The sequence below is a fragment of the Chiloscyllium punctatum genome, chromosome 10 (assembly GCF_047496795.1).
Source record: "Chiloscyllium punctatum isolate Juve2018m chromosome 10, sChiPun1.3, whole genome shotgun sequence".
Lineage (NCBI taxonomy): Eukaryota > Metazoa > Chordata > Chondrichthyes > Orectolobiformes > Hemiscylliidae > Chiloscyllium > Chiloscyllium punctatum.
The window spans coordinates 81,011,887-81,026,704 of NC_092748.1; the positions used below are offsets into that span (position 1 = coordinate 81,011,887).

A 14,818-nucleotide genomic window follows, 5' to 3' on the forward strand; every position below is an offset into this window, starting at 1 on the left:
TTTGTCCCAAAGTATCTCACCTCATACCTCTCCATTTTGAACTTCATCTGCCATCTATCCATCAACTCCACACTTGTCAATGTCATTTTGAAGTTCTCGTAGTGTTAGACTCAAAAGTGATAACTCCAAACCAAGGGTTAATTGGATGCAGCAATAAGCAATTGAAAGAAACTTCATGAAAAGAGGCTTAGTATAAAAGCTGCTTGTTTTGGCTGGAAGATAACCACAATGACCTTGCCTTGACTTGGGATCAGGCTGTTTTGCAGCAACACCTGTATATGCTTGTGACTACCAAGCATACAGGAATGCTTGGGAACGTACTCCGAATGACAATATAACATGGAACATGAGATTCAGAATAATATCAATAATGGGGACTTTTCCCAGATTGGGGAAACTTTAACCATTGGATTGGGGTTTGTGAGACCATGGTGAGGGAACCTTTCATCGTTGGACTAGGGCTCGCAAAACTGGGACCAGGGAAACTGAGAGAGCTCCAAGTGCCAGCCATTGCCTAGGACTCCCTGTTGGGCAGAAGGCATTGAAATTCACTTGTCGAATATGTCTAAAGTAGTTCAGGCTAATAGATTCTCTCATGAGTTTGCATGCATCTGAACTGGATTAAGCTAATAAATTTGTTTTACATCAAAGCACACGTGTCTTGTATTCATTTTGATCAAGCCTTAATGAACCCATTCGTCAGGGTCACCCTAACAATACAGTTCTAAGCTGTCTTCTGTCACAGGTTAGACTGTCCCAAGCTTTGTTTTCTGTAAAATTTGAAATTGTCCCCCACACATTAAGAACTAAATGATCCTTTCAGCCCAAAAATACCATTGAATATTATTCTGTTTCCTATCCCTCAATAAATTTTGTTTCCACAATATTACTGTCCCTTGTATTCCACAACTTATACTTTCTTCATGATTTTGTTGTTTGGCACTATATCGAACACCTTTTTAGGAGTCCCTGTCTACCACATCAGCAGTCTTGCACTTATCAACTTTCTCTGTTACTTAGCTTAAAAGAAATTCCAGCAATCCATGCTGACTGTTCCAAATCAATCCACGTTTCTCAGTGTGACAATAAATTCTATCCTGAATAATTGTTTCTAAAAGTTTCACCGCCACCAAACTTGATCTGATTGCTGGGTCTACTCTTCAACAAGAACACAATGTTGGCAATTCTCCAATTCACTGCCATCACCTCAGACTATTCCAGGCTGATGTTCTGTATTCTACCTTCTGTAAACTTGAGATCATCTGATACACTGCCCATGTTCTATCTTACGCCAAATTACTTTTACTCATTACCTCTATGCTTGCTGACCTGCCATGGTTCCAAATGTGGTAAGGCCTGGTTATTAAAATTCTCATTAACATTTTCAAATCCTTCCATATTCTTCCCCTTCATTATCTCTGAAAGACAGATAATAAGTGATTATTCTTTTAAAAGATCTGGAATTATATTATAGAACATGTTTAATATTGTTTTGTATCGCTGGAAAACAATTTGTTGAAGCTTTTCATTGTGCTGTCATCACGACAAATTCACAATTCAAGGACAAAATCAACAATTATACTGTCTTGCCTTTGCCACTTATGAAATATTCAGCAAATAACTAGCTTTTTCTGTAGTAGACTAAGAACTGTGCTATTCTGCCTACAAGTCTATTTGGATGATGCCTTATGGCTATCCTCAAAAATATTCTTTTTTGAAAAAGAAACAAAATACTGCAGATGCTGAAAATAGAAATTGCTGGAAAAGCTCAGTATATCTGGCACATCTGTGGGGAGAAAGCAGAATTAACATTTCACGTTTAGTGTCCCTTCTTCAGGACCATCCCTTTTTCGGCTAGATACAAAAGCATAGATCAGTTCGGCCAAATAATTTATTTTCATACTGTAGACACTATCTATTCCCTAAGAATCCCTAGCATCTACTTCAAAGATGATAATTTGCATGTATATAATCCTTCGAATTCTGCTGGCCTTCCTGGAGCATAATGGTGATACTCTCAATATTTTCATATATTAAAGGATGTTCTATAAAGAATTATATCTGTAATAAAGCAACATTATTGCACATGTGTAGTCTTTTATGTATAATACTATTTTATTGTAAAATGTATCTTGGCAATATTGTTAAACAAGTTTAACTTAAAACATAAATGAGCTTGAGAAAGAAGATATTTTAGAAGTCAGAAATATTTTGCAATGTGATCAATTAAATTAAACAAGATATTGCATTGTTTCAGAAAGTCTTATGTTTAATTTTTAATTTTTTAGGTGGAGTTTTCATGGTTATTATTTGCAGGATCGATTCCAGTCTTCCTCTCTTTCTTCATTGCAACTCTTTTATGTCACTATAATAACTGGGATCCAGTAATGGTTGGCCTGAGGCGGATATTTGCATTTATATGCAGGAAGCATCGCATTCAGAGGTACTGTTTTTTTTAATAGTATGTATGCTGCGAGTACTGATTGAAGATGAGAGCTCACTTAGAGCAATGTGGAGTCAAAAGTACTGTGTTATATTGTTGCAGTGCTCTTTCCATTGATACATGTTTTAGCTGTTAACGGCAGTAAAAAGACCACAAACATGCTTTAAAATAGCAATTAAAAAATGATATTTACAATGATTTTGGGACATAAGGGAGCTATAAAAAAAATTCACTTCTTGCTACTAAAAGGACAGTGAAAGTTTTCGAGAAATGTCTTCATTCACTGTTGGTGGACTTTGTCAGTATGATGTTGGGCTGCAGTGGAGTTTTATAAAGGAGCATTGAATACATAATTGAAGCATGAGGATACAGGATTACAGAGAAAGCACATATGTAATGGTCCGAAGGGTATTTTCCTGTGTTGTAAATGCTTGTGATTATAAATACAGTTGTGCTGCTCACAGTTATGAAGCTTGCACTATTTCTGTTAAATAATAATGAGGTTGATAGTTAACTCTTGGATCAGTATATTCTGGTATTGAAGCTCCTCATCTCATTTTAGGGCCCTTACTTACTTTGACAGAAGCAATATTCTATATATTTGAAGCCATGACTGACAATTAGCAATTATTGGCTGATTTACAGAATCATCCAATCCTGTTATCACTACCCTCTGTAATCAGAAGACCTTGAGATCCATACTTGATTAGTCTGGTTGATAATACAGGCTGGAAACTTGCATTGAATTAACCATAACTCACCCATATCATTATCTCATTTTTCCTTTTGGTTTTTATTTAAAAGTTACACGTCAATCAGTTCTTCACCTCAAGCTGCAAGTTACTTGGAATAGTACTGGGCTACACTTCGTCAAATGTGACCTTGATATTAAGGGCAGGAGAAAGTAGGGACTGCAGATTCTGGGGGTCAGAGTCCAAGAGTGTGGTGCTGGAAAAGCACAGTAGGTCAGGCAGCATCTGAGGAGCAGGACAATCAATGTTTCTGACATAAGCCCTTCCTAAAGAAGGGCTTTTGCCCAAAACGTCAATTCTCCTGCTCCTCGGATGCTGCCTGACCTTGGTGTTAAGGCCAGTAACTTTTGCAACATCTATGAATTCAGCTGTTCTTTTGTCCATATTTGAATCAAGGCTTTTCACAAAGCTATGTGTGAATGTTTTCTGTGAGGAAGATGAAATGTGGCTTTAAGAGGATTTGAGAGACTTAGTGAGTGGGCAAAAGTATGAAATACAATGTGGAAAAACATGAGATTCTCACTTGGTAATAGGAACAAACATGCAGAGTATTTCTTAACTGATAAGAGGTTAGAAAGTGTAGATGTCAAAAATGTGTCCTTGTTAAGAAGTCACTGTCAGATAACCTGCAGATACATCAAGAAATTAAGAAGGCTAATGAAAAGTTAACTGGAGAGACAGACTAGCATCTGCCAGAAAGGTTGTGAATTTCCAGAGTGTGACAAAGATCGTTTCCAACAACAATATGTACTGAGTGACACAAAACAGAATTGGTATGATTTTTGAGAACATTTGTAGCTCAGGTTGAGGTTCAAGTTGTAAGTTTGCTTGCTAAGCTGGTAGGTTTGTTTTCAGACGTTTCATCACCATATTATGTAACATCGTCAATGAGCCTCTGCTGAAGCACTGGTATTATTTCCCACTTTCTATTTTTGTGTCTTGGTTTCTTAAGGTGGGTGATATCATTTCCGATTCTTTTTCTCAGAGGAGAGTAGATGAGGTCCAAATCACTGTGTTTATTAATGGAGTTCTGGATAGAATGCTTGACCTCCTAGGAATTCCTATGTGTGTCTCTGTTCAGCTTGTCCTAAGATGGATGTGTTGTCCCAGTCAAAGTGGTGTCCTTCCTCATTTGTATGTAAGGATACTAGTGATAGTGGGTCATGTCTTTTGCTGGCTGATGATGTTACCTAATATGTCTGAGGAAAAAAAAGCTTTCAGCTCAGCGAGCAAATTTACACCTTGACCTTCAACCTGAACTGTAAATCTTCTCTAAATTGCAAGTACCTATGGGCACAATACTCTAAAACTAGCCTGAAGATAGGAAAGCAACACCATCCAACTGAGCGCCACCTGCAAACAACTGTACTTCCTGCATGAATGCTTCAGGAATCAGGTACTACCAACATGTCTTAAATGCGAACCACTGCTCAACACCCCACTAGTCAAAAGAATCGCAGAACAGAATGGCCGCAGAATGTTGCGAGAAATGATTAACAATGCCCCCAATCGACTCCGTAGATATAATCGGGAAATTTTGCGCCAAAAAACTTTATATACTAACGCGACAGACCATGAATGGACAGACACATTAGCTTGAGCCATAACCATCAAACATTAGCAAACATAGAAATTTTTTAAAAGCTTACCTTACAGGAAAAACTGGACAAACTCATAAAAAACAGAGACAAAATACCATGCAAGGATTGTGAAAAAACACTACGTCGGACAAGCAGGCAGAAAACTAGCCACCAGGATACATGAACATCAACTAGCTATCAAGAGACACTACCCACTATCACTAGTATCCTTACAGAGGCTTGAATAAAAAACATATCAGACGAGCCACTAACAGATATGGAAAAAGCTGTCCTAGTAAGAGGGTTAAACTAGAACTACAGAGATGCAGAAAAAAAGGACTTCCCAGCAGTATTAGATTCAACACTGAAGGACAGTGGACTCACAGAAGAAACCCAGCAGACCATCAGACAGACAGCTGTACCAATACTAAGCGGCAAGAGGAAGGAAACAAGCACAACACACAGGAAAGGAAAGCCCGTGAAAGGCAGAAAAAAGACAAAAACATTGTAATCCTACCTGCAGGCAAAGGGCACATGACCGTCATTCTAAACAGAATGGAGTTCATTGAAAAAGCAAAGGCACCGCTTGCAGATACTGACACTTACCAACAGGTGGCGATAGACCAGACTCCACAACTAGAAACCCATGTCACATCCACATTGAGAAGGCTTCAGAAATCAGGACAATTAAACAAGAAAGACCTCCAAAAAAAACGGGATGGATCCAAAGCACCCTACTTCAACGGACTACCTAAAGTACACAAACCAGGAGCCCCGCTCAGACCCATAGTCTCACTGCTTGGAACACCGACACACAGATTAGTCAAGGAGCTCCACCAAAAACTGAAATACCTAGGAGAAGGCTCATGCCACTTCATTCACTCCACCTAAGAATTTCTGAATACCATCAAAGACGCCAAGATAGAGGACAAAATAATGGTGTCCTTTGATGTAACAGCCCTATTCACATCAATTGACATCAACCTGGCCAGAGAAGCACGGGCTGCACTACTGAAGGAACCAAGGACACAAACACCAGACAGCATTAGTTCCATCAGGAAGGACAACAACCACGAGCTAGTAGACCTGTGCCTCACCACCCACTTCATATTCAATAACAAGACTTACAAACAAATCATCAGTACGCCCATGGGATCACCAATATCAGGGTTCCTAGCAGAGGCAGTAATGCAAAGACTTGAACAAACAGCCCTCCCAACTATCCAACCCAAACGTTGGGTCTGCTACATGGATGACATCTTTGTGATTACAAAACAAAACAAATTAGAGGAAACCTACAATACCATCAACAATATTCTTATTGGTATAAAATTCACAAAAGAAGAGAACGACAATAGACTCCCATTCCTAGATGTCACAGCAGAACAAACAGTTAATGGAGAACTTCAAACCAGCGTCTACACGATAAACAACATACACAGACCAAATGCTTAACTACAGAAGCAAACATCCCAAAACCCGGAGCTGCATCAGAACATTATTTCAATAAGCCACAACACACTGCAGCACCCAGGAACTACGAACAGCTGAAGAAAATTTCTATACTACAAATTCAGGAAGAACGGGTACCCAATAAACAATATCCCAACAACAAACCCAAACAAGCAGACACAACGTGCCCAGAAGCTCTAGCCACTTTACCTTACATCAACAACGTCTTGGAAATTATTTGATACCCTTGGCATCATGGTAGCCCATAAACTCACCAACACACTTAAACAACAGCTAATGAACCTGAAGGACCCTGTACAAACAACCAGCAAAACTAATGTCATTTACAAAATACCATGCAAGGACCGTAAAAAAAAAAATCTACATTGGACAAATGGGCAGAAAGCTCGCCACCAGGATACCTGAACACCAACTAACTACCTAAAGACATGACCCATTATCACCAGTATTGCTATATATAGACAAGGGAAGACACACTTTGGGACAACACATCCATCGTAGCTAAACAGAGACATGCACGAGAATTCCTAGAGGCCTGGCATTCTAACCGGAACTCTCTCAATAAATACATCGATTTAGACCCCATCTACCATTCTCTGAGAAAGAGACCCAGAAATTATATCACCCACCTAAGAAACCAAGACACAAAACAGAAAGCCATAACACCAATGCTTCACCAGAGGCTCACTGATGATATTCCCTAGCATGGTGGCGAAACATCTGAAAAAAACCTTCCAGCTCAACAAGCAAACTTACGACCAGAGAATTGGTATAAATGGGCAAGTACTCAAACTGGCAAGACATGATCAGTGGTTTCTTACAACAATCTATGTTCGGGCCTCAGTTATTCACAATATTCATTTTTGACTTGGAAAATGGCATAAAACGTCAAATATCCAAATTTGCTGATGACACAAAGTTGGGCAGTATTATAGACAGTGTTGACAATATCATAAAATTACAACAGGGTAGTGATAGATTAGGTGAATGAGCAAAGCAGTCACAGGTGGACTTTAATGTAAGTAAGTGAGAGGTTATCCAATTTGGCCCAAAAATGATATATTTTTTTAAGAAGACACAAAGTTAAATATGTTAGATGTCTAATGAGATTTGTGGGTTTCAGGTGCATAGTTCTTTGAATTGCCATAAATAGGTGTAGAAAATAGTCGAGAAAGCTGAGAAGGCCACCATATGCAAATGGCTTGATTATAAAGGTGCAGAATCATGCTGCAGTTATACAAAACCCTTAGTTAGACCCCACTTAGAGTACTGTGAGCAGATCTGGGTGCCTCACCTTAGGAAGGATGTTTTGACCCTGGAGGGAGTTCAACACTGGTTTATAAAGATGATACCCAGACTTCAGGGGTTCAGTTATGAGAGGAGATTAAATAAATTAGGCCTCAATTCTCTAGAACTTAGAAGGTTAAGGGGTGATCTAATCGAGATCTTCAGAATATTTACAGGGAAAGACAGGATAGATAAAGATAAACTATGACCACTGATTGAAGATTCTAGAACCAGGGAGTATAATCTAAGAATTAGGGCCAGTTCATTCAGGAGAGATGTTAGAAAGGGCTTCGTGAAGAGTATCGTAAAGTTTGGAACACTTTTCCTCAAACAGTGATTCTAATTCAATTGTTAAAATTGAAATAGATGAGATAACTTTGCTTATTAAAAATTCGTGATATGGGCCTAAGGCAGATAAATAGAGTTAGGCCACAAATGAGCAATAATCTTAATGAGTGGCAGAACAGGCTTGATGGGCTGAATGGCCAACTCCTGTTCCTGTGTTCCTATGATCATGCCCGAGGCTCTTCCATAAGATGCACTTCTCTACATCTACCCTGTGAAGTCCCCTGGGAGACCTGAAAGTTTAAATAAGGTTGCCTCTCACTCTTCTAAATTCCAGTGAGCACGGGCAATCTACTCAACCTCTCATAAGCAAGTCTGTCCATACCCAAGATCAACCCAGTGAACCTTCTCTGGACTGCCTCCAGTATATCCATCCTCAGATGAGGGAATCAAAACTGTTCGTAGTATTTCCAAATATGAGCTAAAGCTGGTTGGAGTCATACTGGCACAAAGGAAAATGGTGGTAGTTATTGCAGGCCAGTCATCATAGCTCCAGGACGACTCTGGAGAAATTCCTTAGGATAAGGCCCAGGCCCAACCATCTTCTGATGCTTTATCAACAACCTTTCCTCCATCGTAATTTCAGAAGTGAGGGTGTTGCTGACTATTGCACAGTTAACCTTGCATCAGCCATTGGGAAAATGCTGGAATTCATTATTAAGAAAGTATTAGGAGGAGTTTAGGCAATCAGTTGAAGCTTGTCCAATTTGGAAGGTAGGGTAGAAAAATGAAATATGGTTTAATTGCAGAATGCTGCAGTACATAAACTACAAGGAAATAGAGTATAAAAGTAGACATATTTTGTGCAAATGTGCATGCTATTGGTGAGACCACACCCAGAATACAAGGTGCAGTTTTGATGTTCTGATTTATTAAGGTTATGCTTGTATCAAAGCAATTCAGAGCAAGTTCACTAGAGTGGTTCCGGAAACGAAGAGACTGTTTTATGAGGAAAGGTTAATCAGGTTATACTGTATTCATTGCTGTTTGGAAGAGTAACAGTTGATCTTTTCAAGCAAATATGATTCTGATGATGCATGACAGGTTTGACAATGAAATATTTTTTTCTGTTTGGGAGAGGGGATGATCCAGAACAAGGAGGAATAGTTTAGGAATAAGATATTTCCCGTTTCAGATTGAGAGGAATTTCTTCTCTCAGAAGAATGAATAATCTTTAGAATTCTGCTTTCTGGAAAATGTTGGAGGCTGGCTCACATGATATATTCAAGGCTGAATTGAACAGTTTTTGATCTATAAGACAGTCCAAGATTATGGGAGAAGGCAGGAGATTAGAACTGAGACCACAATCTGATCATCCAGGATCTTGTAGAATGGTGGGGCAAGCTCAGGAGCCATTTGACCTACTTCTGTTCGATATGGTATTATATCACTCCCATAATGCATTGTTAGAATCATGAATCATACAATTTTACAGTACAGAAGGAGGCCATTTGTTCCATAGTGTCTATACCTGCTCTTGAAAGAGCTCCAGCTAGACCCACTGCCTAGCCCTATCTCCATAACCCTCTAAGATCATGACTTTCAAATATGTATCCAACTCTCTTTGAAATGTCTTATGGAACCCTCCTCCATCACTCTCAGGCAGCACATTCCAAATCCTAACAACTTTGAGTAAAGAAGCTTCTCCTCATCTCAGTCTTAACTCTTTTACTGACAATCTCGAAATTGTGACTGCTAGGAAAGGTTGTTGATAAAGCATCTTTACCCTGTCAAAATTGTTCATAATTTTGAACACCTCCATAAAGCCAGCTTTTAATCTTCTCTGCTCAAAGGTGAATAAGCCCAATCACCCTAATCTTCCCTGTAATCTAAAATCTTTCATTCCCAATATTATTCTTGTACATCTCCTTTGAACTCTCTCATGACCTTTAACATCCTTCCTTAAATAAGGTGCCTGAAGACAAATACTCTGAATGTGATGTGACCAATGATTCGTAGAGGTGTAGTATCTCTTCGAGTCATAGAGATGTACAGCACAGAAACAGACCCTTTGGTCCAACTCATCCATGCCAACCAACCCAATCTAGTCCCCTTTGCCAGCACTTGGCCCATATCCCTCTAACCCCTCCCTCTTCATTTACCCATCCAGATGTCTTTTAAATAATATAGTTGTACCAGCCTCTAACACTTCCTCTGGCAGCTCATTCCATACACGCACCTCCCTCTGCATGAAAAAGTTGCCCCTTAGGTCCCTTTTATATCTCTCCCCTATCACTCTAAACCTATGTCCTCTAGTTCTGGACTCCCCCACCCCAGGGAAAAGACTTTGTCTATTTATCCTATCCAAGACCGCATGATTTTATAAACCTCGATAAGGTCACCTCTCAGCCTTTGACGCTCCAGGGGAAAACAGCCACAACCTATTCAGCCTGTCCCTATAGCTCAAATCCTCCAACCCTGGCAACATACTTGTAAATCTTTTCTGAACCCTTTCAAGTTTCACAACATCCTTCCAATAGGAAGGAGACCAGAATTGCACACAATATTCCAGAACTTCTTTGTTTTTATACTCTCTATCTCTATTAATAAACCCAAGGATCCTATAACAATTTTAAAACCTGCCTGACCACCTTCAGAAAATCATGCACATGAACCCCAAGGTCCCTCTGCTCCTGTACTCCCTCAAGTTGGAGCATTGAGCCTGTACTGTCTCTTCATGTTTCTTTTATTAAAATGCATTACCTCACATTTCCCTGCATTATAACTCATTTACCAGGTGTCTACCCACTGAGCCAACTTGTCGGTGTCCCTCTGAAGTTGCTCGTCATCATCCTCATAATTCCCTATTCTCCCCAAGTTTGCATCATTTGTAAATTTAGAGATTTTTGCCTTCAATACTCATTTCCAAACTATTTACATAAATCAGGAAGAGGAAAGGTCCCAACACTGATTCCTGGGGAAAATCACTTTCACCTCATGTCCAACCTGAGAAATGCCCATCTATACCTACCCTGTCCTTTTTTAGCCAATTTATAATCCATGTTGCCAAGGACCCATCAATCCCAAACATTTCTACACTCATAGAATCCTAGCAATACAGAAAGAAGCCATTTAGTCTATTGAGTCTACACCGACGCCCTGAAGAGCATCCCACCCAGACCCAGACCCCCACCCTATCCCAATGACCCTCACCCTATCCCAATAACCCCACATAGATAATCCACCTAGCCTACACCATCCTGGACTCTATAGGTCAATTTAGCAAAGCTAATTTACCTCGCCTGCGCATGTTTGAACTGTGGGAAGAAATCCACGTAGACACCTGGAGAACATGCAAACTCCTCATCCAAGACAGTTATCTGAGGCTGGCTTTGAACTCAGGTCACTGGTGCTATGAGGCAACAGTGCTAACCACTGAGCCACTGTGCTGCCCTAATTTGCTAGCCAACCTGTCATGTGGCACCATATCAAATGCTTTCTGAAAGTTCAAATATACATCTACAGCACAATGCTCATCCACTCTTGTGTTACCTCATCAAAAGAACTCAATTAAAGTTGCTAGGCATGACCTGCCCTTGACAAAGCCATGTTGACTGTCGAGTATCAACTTACCCTGTATTGTGGCCTCCATCAGTTTTCCGACTATTAAAATCAAGCTAGAGGTCTGTCGTTTCCTAGGTTATCCTTTGTCCCTTTCTTAAGCAACAGTGTCACATTTACAATCCTCCAGTTTGCCAGGACTAACACTGTGTTTGGAGAAACCTAGTAAATTTCTGTCAACAGTTCCTCAATTTGCTCCCTTAACATTTTGGTCTAGGATGCATCCCATCTGGGCCTGACAACTTCTCTACCTGGAGTTCTGCCAGCCTTTTTAGCACCTTCTCTTTATCTTTCACTATCCTGTTAAATTGCTCAACATCCCCATTTCAATGAGGGCATTGTCACCATCTTCTAATTTGATGAAGACAGAAGCAAAATATTCATTTTATATTTCTGCTATATCCTTTGCTTCAGTGCGCAGTTTACCTTGCTTGTTTGGAATGGGCCCCTCTCTATCTTTCACTAATCTTTTACTCTTATTATGTTTGAAGAATATTTGTTTTAGCCATCTTTTCCTCATGCTTCCTCTCAGCCTTCCTTATTTCAACCTTAGCCTCTCTTCTGCATTTGAGACACTGTTTCTTATTTCTATTACTATTAATATTCCGGTGTGCATCGTATGCCTCCTTTTTCTTCCTTATTTTCTCATCAATATCCTTAGTCACCCAGGGTATTCTAGATTTGGATATATATTTCTCTGGGGCATGTATTAGCTTGTACCCTATTCATCTCCCTTTTGAAATTCTCCCATTTTTCATCTACTGTTTTATCCACCAAAGTGTATTTCCAATCAATATGCTCCAGTTCAATTTTTAGACCCCTATAATCTGCCCTCTTCCAGTCTGGGATCTTAATAATCGACTGATTTTTATCCTTTTCCAACTTAATATTGAACCTTATTATGTTATGATCACTTTCTCAAATTCTCCTCCACGTTGACATTCAGCATTTGGCCTGCCTCATTTCCCAGGACCAGAAACAGTGCAACCCTGTCCCTAGTAGGGCTAGATACGTACTGCTCCAGAAAATTCTCCTGCAGACATTGCGGGAATTTCTCCCCTTTCCTGCCTCATCTTGGTCCCAGTTTACACAAGTATAATTGAAATTATCACTATCACAACCATACTTGTCCTGCAGGTGTCCAATGCTGTCTTCTCCTTCCTCCCCACTTTTTGGAGATCTATAATATATACCTAACAAGGTCATTGCTCCCTTTCTGTTTCTCACCTCCAACCATAAGTAACTCAGGAATTATATCTCATTCAAGAGCAGTGACGCTGTCTTTGATCAAGATGCTACATCTCCTCCCCTTTTTCCCACCCTGTTTCTACTAAAAGCCTTGTAACCCCTGGATGTTAAGTATCCAGTCCTGTTCTGGGCTTGAGCAATGTTTATGTCAATGGTAGTATGTCATAACCCATAGAGCAATTTCAGCTTCCAGTACCCCAGTTTTGTTCTCTACATTCCGTGCATTTATATACTTGCAATTTAACCCTGCCCTTACCTTTTTCTTGCTCGTGGGAGGAGATTATTTCTTTGTTCCCTGTCAATACTGAATCCTTCCCTTCCTTCCTTTTTCCCATTCGCCATCATCTCTCTTTTGCCCTCTCTGGTATATCCAAAACAAGGCCCATTTATCAACCCACCCCTCCTACCTTATAAGTTTTAATCCATTCCACCACAGCCAGGAGATTAGTTGCTTTTCTGATCAGGTGAAGCCCTTCTCAACAGCTTTCTCCTTTTCCAAAAATGATCCCAATGTCCCAAAAGTCTAAACTTCTCTCGTGTACACCACTGTTCAAGTCACCCATTGACCTCCCTGATCTGCCTTTGCCTAAGTGGAGAAGCTCATGGCCTATGTGTTGTTGGGGTTTAGCTGATTGGCATTCATTAACAATAACAATCTTCGTCTAGTTGCAATCCACTAAATATTGCAACCTTGTGCAAACTTAAGCACAAGAAAGTATATTGAATCATTCATCTATAAAATCTGAGAGATGACAAAAACTGTGCAAACTCCTGTGTCTGTAGACAACAGAATGAATAACTTTACTTGTTCAACTAATATAATGGGCAGCGCAAACATTAAACTCCAGAGTGTTGTTTAATGAAATGTTATGTGTAGCCTGCCAAAGGGAAGTTAACCATAAGGTTAAATTATGAGATTAAACACTTGACCTAGATTTGCAATTTGCATTTTTGTCTTCTAAAATGTAATTGCATATCTCCCTTATTAATTTTGTTAAATTAATCAAGAAGGAGGATATATTCCCATGTCAACTCGAGGGTTTGTCACCGTCGTTGTAAGTCTAGTTGGTCTATTTTTAGCATGCTCTTGAACTTATTCATCAATTTAAACTGACTTCTCTAAATTAAAAAAAATGTACTTGAAGGGTTGATCCATTTAAGTTTGTCAGTAAAGTACATTTGTGTGAATTTGTAATGTCATCACATTAAATTAAATAATCTGGAAAGAAAAGCTATATTTTTACAGTTGCCGCAATAGTTTACTATGAGGTTTCAGAAAGCTCTGAGAATCCCAGATTTTATTCCGAATTGGTACTGACTCCCAGGCAGAATTTTAGACCTGATCAGGATCTTGGCTGCTGGCTTGTAAACCACCGAGAGCTCTGGTTGTCTCTTTTCGGGAATGGGTGTGCTGTTCTGTTCGACTCAGGCACTTGACAGACTTGGGGCATAGGTCTAGGATTAGAAACTCATTTATTGTAATTTTTTTAAAAGGAGATATTTATCTCTATCAGTATGACACCTACACAACATGATAAATGGCACATCAGTAGTGAGTAATGACTGAAGAAGGGTCACAAGGAAGGCTCAGCAGTAAGAGCAGGTGTGTGGCTTTTGGCAGACTTGCACCCCCACAAATACCTTTGAATGAGTAACCCCCATCCTACCGGGGAGACCTGCAAATAACTAGCACACATTTCCCTGTCATGCTTGCCAAATGTGGATGTGCCGGTGTTGGACTGGGTGGACAAGGTCAGAAGGCGCACGGTGGCTCAGTGGTTAGCACTGCTGCCTCTCAGTGCCAGGGAGCCAGGTTCAATTCCCACCTCGGGCAACTGTCTGTGTAGAATTTGCACATTCTCCCCGTGTCTGCTTGGTTTCCTCCGGGTGTTCCGGTTTCCTCCTACAGTCCAAAGATGTGCAGGTTAGGTGAATTGGCCGTGTTAAATTGCCCGCAGTGTTAGGTGCATGAGTCAGGGGTAAATGTAGGAGAATGGGTCTGGGTGGTATGCTCTTCAGAGGGTCGGTGTGGATTTGTTGGGCCGAAGGCCCTGTTTCCACACTGTAGGGAATCTATTCTTAAAAAAAAACACCAGGTTGTAGTCCAACAGGTTTATTTGAAATGGCAA

The 14,818-nt window shown here is 40.0% G+C and overlaps 1 protein-coding gene across 8 annotated transcripts in view; it reads left to right on the forward strand.

The window, feature by feature from the left end:
- The window catches only part of LOC140482335 (solute carrier family 35 member F5-like), a 117,791-nt gene that overhangs the window by 88,386 nt on the left and 14,587 nt on the right, over positions 1-14,818 (forward strand). For all 8 annotated transcript variants that reach the window (XM_072579629.1, XM_072579632.1, XM_072579630.1 and 5 more), the window contains one exon: positions 2,289-2,443. In XM_072579629.1, the coding sequence (XP_072435730.1) occupies positions 2,289-2,443 (155 nt within the window). The remainder of the gene's footprint in view (positions 1-2,288; positions 2,444-14,818) is intronic.